At 41.0% G+C, this 9,696-nt stretch overlaps 1 protein-coding gene and 1 long non-coding RNA gene across 2 annotated transcripts; both read right to left on the reverse strand.

Annotated features, from left to right (window-relative positions):
* Nucleotides 1-243: 243 nt before the first annotated feature.
* LOC107377324 (uncharacterized) lies at nucleotides 244-3,228 on the reverse strand. Its single transcript, XR_011519228.1, has 8 exons — nucleotides 2,953-3,228; nucleotides 2,565-2,673; nucleotides 2,396-2,452; nucleotides 2,225-2,317; nucleotides 2,053-2,109; nucleotides 1,824-1,932; nucleotides 1,651-1,709; nucleotides 244-1,563 (listed from the first exon to the last, which is right to left on the reverse strand). It is a non-coding gene; the product is annotated as an uncharacterized lncRNA (long non-coding RNA).
* Nucleotides 3,229-5,423: 2,195 nt separating this feature from the next.
* Nucleotides 5,424-9,113, reverse strand: LOC139062037 (putative nuclease HARBI1). The gene is made up of 5 exons (XM_070542136.1): nucleotides 8,940-9,113; nucleotides 7,727-8,559; nucleotides 7,434-7,640; nucleotides 7,227-7,310; nucleotides 5,424-5,546 (listed from the first exon to the last, which is right to left on the reverse strand). The coding sequence occupies exons 2-5, from the start codon at nucleotides 8,228-8,230 to the stop codon at nucleotides 5,424-5,426; spliced, it is 918 nt and encodes a 305-aa protein (XP_070398237.1). The 5' UTR covers nucleotides 8,231-8,559; nucleotides 8,940-9,113.
* Between the last annotated feature and the right edge of the window lie 583 nt (nucleotides 9,114-9,696).

A 9,696-nucleotide genomic window follows, 5' to 3' on the forward strand; every position in this document is an offset into this window, starting at 1 on the left:
TTTAGCTTTAAAATCTTGGATAATGTGTTCTAGTGGTGTAGCATGACTTAAAGCTACTTATGCTTGTCCAGCAGAAAAAAAATTCTTTTAAAAACAGAATACTGCTTTCTGTAGTGTTAGGCCTTGGACTTTATGTATGGTGCAAGGCCAAGCCAGCCGCAGTGGAAATTGACGTCTAACCCCCTTTACAAGTTTATCTTCATCAGGACTAATTGGTGTAGCATTAGTCAGCTCTGTGTCTGAAGTTGGAAACTTGTGTCATAGTTGTTGGCCAATGCGTGGGTTATCAAAGTTAACAAATGTGTGGGAAGCTATTGTTACTTAGAAATTGTATGCGACAAACAGTACCAAACACACCATTAAGTCCATCAGAAACATCAATGTTTTTAATGAGCATTACATGAGCTTTGGAGCAATACTTACTAATTTATCTAAATAGGTTTTCTTGGCAAAATCATGTGTTGAGGGTATTCTAGTGGTACGGGTTTTTATGGAAATCTTGGGCTTTGATTTGTACAATGTCTGTACATTGTTTATGCAACATGTTGAAGTTATGATTGTCAACATCATTGTTTGTTGCAAAAACATGCAGAATTTCAGTGTCTTCACCCAATGATAGTGTTTTTCAACCCGCGGGTACCGCAGATTTGAAAACGTCTGACCCGCCCCAAGCCTCCCCGCATCACTAGGTCTATTTTTACAACCCTCATTAAAAACACGTTATTGATTTAATGTGCTTTTATTCAGACAAAGTGGTAGTAACATTTACATTTAAGGCTAAAATAAATAAAATAGGCAGATAAAGTTTAAAATTGTATTAAATAAGGGTTATTTTTCTTTGTTACCCTACTAACAGTGCAATAACCCAATACAGAAACAGCACCTAGAGCCCCTGCTTGGGCAAACAAAATAGTAAAACATTTTACAACTTTTAAACATTTTGAAAGCCAACAAACGCATTCCCTGTTCTGTCCTTGTTTTTGTCCAGCAAATGCTGAAAACTGAGATTGACAATGATGGCTGTTTACAATTAGTAGAAACATGTGCAGTTATGAAAGAACAAATAAAGCTCTCTGTAATGCAATGTCCAAAGGCATGGCAAAATCTGAAACATCTTCATGGTAAATCTGCTGATGATGATGTCCTGTGAAGGTCTGCATGTATTCCAAAGAGAACTTGTGATGATGGAATGTGTGCTCTGTGGGTAATTCTTGAACAAAATCATAACCACTGCCTTCTGCAGCACTGATCATGTTTTGCTCTTTCATGTACGTGTAAACTATCACCACTTATCAAGATATTGTTAATGTCTTTTCTTGACCATGTGGAAGCCATTTTCACAGTGTTTGTCATAATGGCTGTAATGCTGTTTGGTGCACACCGTTTAAATCGGTTGCACCCAAAACGCTTTATGACCTTGATGAAATGAACCTTTGACAATAGAATGAAAACTGTTCAAACTTTCTTGATTTGATGAGGAAAATGCAATGGTAACACTTGAAGCTGCAGCACCAGGAGCATCAAGGAACTTCTCAGGTTGAACATTTGTCTCCTTTCACATTCCTGTGAAAACAGAAACAAAAAAATCAAAAATTAGAACAAAATTCATGAATAAAATGGGCATGTTTTCACTTGGGGAACATGTCAAACCTGTTGCTTTGTAGCATCTCCTAGGTCAACAGGTCCTATGTCTTTGAGAGCATTGTGTTCTGTTAAAATAAAAAAAAAGTTTAATATGTAAGGAATATATGTACTGGAAAGAATATGTGTAGGATTAAGTACGCTGTTAAACATCAATAATCAGAATATGTCATAGGCCCCACCATTTTGCCTTTTGGTACAGGCGATGGAACACTGCATTTGTCCTTGTTCATCTGGAGATGGTGGAGAACCTCAGCAGTCTTTCAAATGCGCCTGGGAGTGACAGCAAAGCTGTTGGAAATCACATCAAGATATTTACAATATATTCTAGTATTGTGAGTTTTAAAATCATTTGTTAAGCACATGATGTGATGTCAACAACAACAATCATATCAAAATCCAGTGTCAGACCTGGTCCTTGGAGACATCTGTGCATGAAACAGATCGGTCTTGGACAGCAGCTGCATACTGTTAAAATGAAAGGTTTATTTAAATATGCAAAGAATTTAAATATGCAAAGAATATAAGTATTTGAGTGAAAACTTTAGAATGAGCATCAATGAAAAAAACTGATGGGTCTCACCGTTTCGCCACTGGGGGCTGGTGATGGCACACTGGCATCACCAATTTTCACTTTCAGCTTTTGAAGGACCACACTGCAGTCCTTCAGGTACTTCTGTAAGGAATTATTGTAATCCAAAGGTTTCAAATAAAGGCAGCAAAACTGATTTAGTTTCTTTGAATGATTATTCACCTGAATACGACGAGACATCCGTGTGCCACGTGAGCCTTTTGGATGAATCTGAGATGTCTGAAAGAAAAGGTCATTAAAAGGTTTTATGTTAATTTTTCTATTACTGTACCTCTTAAGCAATATTACTACTTTTTATTGTAAAAGTATTGTGTGTGTAAATCTTAAGTACCTCTCTCTGCAAGTGTTGGCCATTCAAAATCAAAAGAGGGCATGATCACTTGCGCCTTCATTGGTGCTGTTGTAGTGGCAGGGGGTTTCTGGATCGTTGTTGCCTGTCCCTGAAATAAAAAATAAAAAAGTATACGATACTCTTAATTACTTTGTGCATGTTTTACAGGAGGACTTGAACAAATAGAAAAACAAGAAAAAAAAAACCTGCATGTTAACACTTTTGTCTTTTCCAGAGGACACTGGCTTTCCTCACCTGTCATCAAAATATGAACAGATTGTAAATTCTTAGGCGACAAATATCTAAAATTAATGATGACTCAAAGATTAATATCAAAACGCTTTAATGAAAACATATTTCTTCGTATTTACCTTTTCTTCGTATTTACCTTTTTTTGTTGGACATCTGGTGAAAGCACATCTGGACATTCAGTACTGTCATTTTCCAAAACATGCTGCAGATCTTCATGGAAGTATTTAGGATTCACTTCAAAGCAGTCTCCGGCCTGAACATTGTGATGTAGACAATGTTAGAAAAAGTCATATCAACTTGGCGAACAAAATAATAAAAAGAATGATCTAATTTAATAATTAAAATTAATCATTCATCTTATGAAGAAGAATTCTCTTTGAAGATGATCTTCTCTGCTCCTTTTGACCAGCTGGAGGAGACCTCTGAAAAAAAATCATGACATTTTTATATTACATGATTGTTGAAAATCTAAACAGCAAAATAATGTCTGCAGTTGAAATAAAAACAATTTACCTTCTTGCCAGGCAAAACCATTCGATTGGTCTGCTTGGGGTTGTATGGGCTTTTCATCTTGACCGACCACTCTAGCAGCAGACATCTTGGGGGTAACTTGGGCCTTCTGACTTTGGAGGTGCAGGTATGTTTTTTGCCAGAGCAATTGTGAAAAAATGCCCATACCGTCACCGTCACTGAGATGAACCTATAGAGAAAAAAAAAACAAACAAACACATTTTTAGCTAAAGCCAATACCTCTTAATCATTAAAAAAAAAAAATCAGCAAGCTTCTCACTTACCCCATCTCTGCCCCACAAATCCAGGCGATGAAAGGGGAAGTTCTCAGCGATTGATTAGTATGTGACATCTGAAACAAATATATTTTGTTAACAATTAGTTTTTCCAATTAAAAGCATTTTGTAAACTGCACACTAAAATTCAACATACCCATTTGTACTGAGACTCTGAAACATCATGCTCAGATGGTCCTGCACAACCGTGTCATGGCTCAGTCTTGGAGGGAAATCCAAAACAAAAACCTGTTTTCCACAAATTTTACATGTCATTAAAAAGCATTCTGGAAAAAAGCACCAGAATAAAAATTTGATTCAGTAATTGCTTTTCTAATGCACATTTCTAATTACATCTATACTTACCTTTGGACAAAGAGTGCAAATGGTGTTCAAAAGATGCTTGAAGTCTTTTTCTGCTTCTGAGATTGGACTGTCCAGGTTGTTGCTTGGAGCAAGTAGAAACACTGCATCTGGAACACGTGGGAGAACTAACCGGCGGACCTCAGTGGTAAGGTGGGCTGCTGTACCACCAGGAACTGACAGGTAGCCAAAGGACAGCTTCCTCCAAGACGAGGCTGACACTAACAATGATCCAACACCTCATTGAGACACAGACAGGGTTAAATACATTGGGGCAGGATGAGTGGGAGATGAGCTGCAGGTGCGTGGGGAGAGAAACCTAGTGAAAACAATTAACTAATCAGGGAGAGGAAAGTGAGTCGAGGAGGGGAAAATAACATGACCTAAGAATAAAACAAAACCTAAAGACAAGAAGAGCAAGATAAATAATTAATGATCTAAGGAGGGAGGAGAACTAAAAAACCGGTGGGGAAAGAAAGGCACTAAAATGGGCCATTCCCATCTGTACCGGGTCGGCCCGGGCAGCGTAGGTTGTTTACATATCTGGGTGGCCTGGTATTTTTCCGGGCCAACTAAGGCTCATTCTCAGCCCTCTTCTCAAGGGGGTCTGCTTCAGGCCGACCAGGGCCAACACACCCACTGCTGACAGCAAATTCACACCTTCCATTAGAGCAAGCCTCTGATTGGTGGGTAGAATCAGCCCACATGGGCTTAAGGCAAGGATGTGTGGAATCAACCGGGCCAGGCTGGGGCCGACTCAGTACAGATGGGAATGGCCCAAAAGAGACTAATTAAATGAAAAGCTGGACCAATAGAAAAACTACAGAGGGGTGACTAGGGGAGACCAACAGCAGCACAGGACCTGGGGGTGGGGGGGTGGGGGGGTGGGGTACCTGGGGGGAGAACCTGGAGGGGCTGCAGACAAAGAGACACATGAGGAACACAAGGAGACACATAAGGGGATCCTAGAGGGGGATAGAGAACACAAGGAGACACATGAGTGAGACGCAGACGCAGACCATGACAAAAAGTCGTACAGCTTGGCACAACCTCGAACAGCTCCTCCACAGTCTTCGGCATAAACTGTCTGTTCTTCAAGGCCTGAGCTCTACGGTACCCTTTGCCACAAGGCATCTACAAAAAGGAAAAAATACCATAAATTCAGCACTATGCATTATCACTAAACAAATACATTACACACTAATGTAATCCCATGTATTTATTCTATTAAATAGATGATACACAAACCTGATGGAATATTTATCTTCTATTTAATAGACAGATTACCTATTAAGCAACAAAGACCTGTCTTGTTATTGGTCATTAGTATTTATTTTTATCTATTCATATTTGAAGTTGTTCAAATGAAGATAACTGAACTCCTTTGGTTTCTTGAAGACGTTTCTCTTCTCATCCGAGGAGCTTTGTCACTTCAAACTGGAATATGGGAGAGTCAAGCCTATAAGCTGTAGCTGTCGTTATTCAGGGAGCCAAAACTACTGTGGGTGTGTCCGAATCCAGAGGAAGGATGCTTGTAAGAGCGCATTTTGAGGTCGATGACGTCAAAGCGCAGCGGCGAGTACTGTCCGAATTCCAAGAATTCTCATTCTTGCGTCCTCAAAAGCGTCCTCGCTCCACCCACATTTCGAGGATGGGTCTGATGGATCCTCACAGGAGCAAGGGTATCCCAGCATGCTTTGCGCGCCACCCGCTGGACTCGACACTCGCAACAACGGCGGACGGAGCGGGACAGCAGTACAGCTTAAAATGTAAGTTAGTTAAAAAAATAAAATACATGTATGGGCACTTTTGGTTTGTTTTTTTATATACGATCTAATACCGCAAATTGTTTTTTTTTTCTTCATGTAATTTAAGGCTAAAACATGCCCCACCGAAAACCAGCTTGAATGTTTAATAAGAAAAAACCCACCGTAAACTAGCTTGATCCCAGCAGGCTTTTTAAAAGAAAATAGCGGTATGCAAACGAAAAATGTCTATAAACAGAACCGCTTTCAGCTTAGTTTTCTAAGTACATTTTAAGCAGAAATCAGCGAGAACGAGCTTGTATGGTGGTCCCGTCATAATTCCCGTGTGTGTGTGTGTGTGTTTATTTAGCGAATAAAGCTTCTCATCATTTGTTTTAAGGTTAACACCCCACCGTAAACTTGCTTGAAAGTCTAATAGGAAAAAACTCACCGTAAAAGAGCTTGCATCTTATGTAATCATGTAACGAACGCCAAAAATAACGAAAACTAAGTTTAATGTTTATTTAAGTTAATTTTTAAGAAACCACATTACTGATTTAATGTTTTTAATTTCATTTTAGGCGGAAAAAAACACAGAACACAATTTTCATCTCCCATGTTGATAAATTAAAATATTGTTTATTGCATGTTTTATCAACTATGATTTATAATCTGACTTTGTTCTTCTATTCCTCTCTATTCTCATCCAGAACCAGTACCTTTAAGGAGCATCTGTAATTTCATTATGCCCACAGTGTTCTCTGTTGTTAAATGACAATAAAGCCTTGTAATTCTAATTCCCTTTGTCTGTAGGACTGCAAGTATCCAGGGTCAGGAGAGGGAGTCAGCGGAAAGCCCACTGCTGAAACCTGGCCCTGGTTTGTCCCCATGGACGAGGTGTTGGGACAGAGGCCTTCCACTAAGCCTCCTGTCCTTATTGCTTCCATTCCCGAGGACACTCCAGGGCCAAGTGCAGCAGTGGGTGAGACAGAGGACAGGGAGAGTGGTGGAAGGAAGCCGGACTCATCATCAGGGAGAAAAAGGAGAAGGGCTGATGAGCTCCTTGACCTGATCAGGGAGGACATGAGACAACAGAGGGAAGCGGAGGAGAGGAGAGAAAGAAGGATGGACAGATTTTTAGCATTGATGGAAAGGATGGCAGAGAAATGTTTTTTTTTTCTTTTAGTTTCTTCTGGTTCAGGTTCTATATATGTGTTTGAATGTTTTTGTTATTTGTTTAAATGTAATAAAATTTCTATTAATTGATAACTCTTTTTTGATCATTAACAGTTTTATTATTCAGTTTTTAGCAAGTAACAACATAGTAAATAAATTGTAAGGGAACACTGTAAGGAATAAAAGTAAAGATAAAAGTAAAATATATACAGTAAACTTGGAAAGCAGGGAGTCTTTGGTGGTGTTGCTAAATCTACTGAACATGGATCATCGAGGTGGATGGAGTGCAGGAACCGAGATCCGTGGCTGAACTTTTCTGGTTGGCAAGTGAAACATCAGACAGAGTGGTCTGCAGAGGTCTGCGTCATCTCACTGTCCACTGCATCGTCCATCAAAAGGGTTTGCTGGGCTGGCTCAATCGACGGCTGTCACATCACTAACATTCAGATATATGCAAAAAAGGAGATCATGAGTATAATACTTGTATCTCTAGCAGATAACAGGACTAAATGATTTTTAAACTAGAGATTCCTATGTAAATTACTTGCCTGATAACAGTAATTGTGATCTGGTGGTACTTCCTCCAGAGCAGACACCTCAGCAGAAAGTTGGTCCCGCCAGAGGGCACCACTGACTGCCTCCAAACCAGCCTCCCCCTCATCTTCTGGAGCATCATCCTCCAGTTCATCGTCCTGCACCACAATGTCACCAGCACTGAGGCAGATGTTGTGCAGGATGGTGCATGCTGTGATGACCTGTAATAGAGATAAAAATTTAATTTATATTTCATTCCCAAACAAAGATTACACCCAAAGTTTATTTCCACTTTGTGTTAACTTACATGAGGTACAAAGGTGTGGTGGACTTCCAGCGCTTTCAGGAAGATGGTCCTGAACCTGGTCTTCATCATTCCAAAAGCACGCTCGATGATGCAGCGTGCCCTGGAATGATAGCTGTTGAAGCGCTGGGCTCCCACACCTTGAACCACCCATTTGTAGGGGGTGATGAGGGGGAGTGGATGTTGGAGGCATGGGTACCCTCCATCCGCGAGGATGAAGTGCCCTGGAGGAGGAAAGGCTGACTGCCTGTACAGTGGGCTGTGCCAAAGGACCCTGGAGTCGTGGACCGACCCAGGCCAGCCCACATAGGTGTCGATAAAGCGGCCCTGATGGTCACAAACTGCCTGCAGGATGATAGATGGGAACAGTTTCCTGTTTCTGTAGCACTGACCATCAGGACCGCTCGGAGCCTTGATCCGAATGTGACAGCCATCGATCGCAACTGCTGCTTTCATGAAAGCTCTGTGTCGAGCCAGCCCAGCAAACCCACGAGACACAACCTCCATCTCCTCTGGGGTTTTGGGGAGGTGAATGACCTGGTGGAGGATTGCGACCACATCCTCCGTGACTCGATGGACGATGTCGTGGACAGTTGAGCGAGGCACCCAAATACTCCTGAGACCACCCTGTAGGATGTTCCACTTGCCAACCAGAACAGAAACACCAGGGTCTCGATTGTGGCACCCCAACCATGTCGCCGATCTTGGTTCAGGAGATTTAGCAACACCACAAAAGACTCCCTGCTCAGACGAAAATCTGGCCTGGGATCTTCCTGGTTAAAAAAACGGTCCAGGACTGGCACACTCATGTTTATCCTACAGTACAGGGGTCTGTTCTGTTGGAAGAAAAGTAGAGAACAATAAAACAATTTTAAAAAAACTGTATAAATGCTTGAGATTTTTAGAAGAGAGCTAGGCATTATTAGGCATAAGTTGAAAAGGACAATACACATTAAACAAATTGTAATGCTACTTTTACTATGAACTATATGCACAGAACCAAGCATTATGATCAAATAAAAACTTCTAAAATGTCATTCCATTAATTATTTTAGATGAATATAGGTTAAATTAACTATATGCATGTTAGTCTACTCTATACTAATGTGTATATTCAGCCACATGTCTTTCTGTTGCTTAAAATATAAATGAAACTAGCACTAAAGTTAACATGTAATGCCTGAAAGCTGGTTCACTAAACAAAAAATAATTTTACCTGGATATGGCTGCTTCTCAGCCTTAAATACAAAGGCCGGTGACGTTTACTAAGCAGTCGCAGCTCCTCAAAAACCAAAAATAAAAGGGAATACTGCTGTGGATCCATTTTCACCTCTGACTAGCTTGTTAGCTTGTTAGCCTGTTTGCCGCCGTCACGGTAGCTAAGCAACTGGACCTGGGGGCGGGAATAAAAACGAGGTACTGTCCGAATTCAGAGCCGCTGACTTCCGGTTTTAGCGGTCTAGCAAGGACCCGGCCTTGCTAATCCGGCGAGGACCCGTGCTCACAAGCATCCGTCCTCTGGATTCGGACACACCCTGTGGGTACCCCCCTCTCCATCATCTGATGAGTCGTCAGCCTCTATTGTGAGGGAGTCGTTGTGTTGATTAGACATAGGAAGGTGTGACCTAGACTGTAACTGCTTAAGAATAAGACTCACAGCTGCATTATAGGTAGCCTGGCCTGCCAGACTCGTCCTCTGTTTAATTCTGCACAGAGAAAGAGTCTGCCAACTCACAGGCAGAGAGGCACATGAGGAGCGGAACTAGGCAGCTCAAAAATAACCAATCTGAAAAAAGACAGAAATGCCAACTTTACCGCGCAATGCTGTAGTTTTTTTTTTATCTGTAGTAAAAATGGTGTCTGGCAACGGCGCAAATGTCTTTTTTTTTTTTAGAAGAAGAAGAAATGCTTTTAGCGCTTCTACTTGTTGTGGTTTTAAAGATGTGTCCAAGTCCTTTAGAACAGGGAAAAGA

The sequence above is a fragment of the Nothobranchius furzeri genome, chromosome 2, assembly GCF_043380555.1.
Source record: "Nothobranchius furzeri strain GRZ-AD chromosome 2, NfurGRZ-RIMD1, whole genome shotgun sequence".
In the NCBI taxonomy this organism is placed as follows: Eukaryota; Metazoa; Chordata; class Actinopteri; order Cyprinodontiformes; family Nothobranchiidae; genus Nothobranchius; species Nothobranchius furzeri.

Coding starts and splice junctions, on each gene's coding strand:
- LOC139062037 (XM_070542136.1), bottom strand. CDS start 8,230: ATGGAGGTTGTGTCTCGTGGGTTTGCTGGGCTGGCTCGACACAGAGCT. Junction 7,641..7,726: donor ACCACACCTTTGTACCTCAT/GTAAGTTAACAC, acceptor TCTCTATTACAG/GTCATCACAGCATGCACCAT. Junction 5,547..7,226: donor AGACCTCTGCAGACCACTCT/GTCTGATGTTTC, acceptor GAATTCGGACAG/TACTCGCCGCTGCGCTTTGA.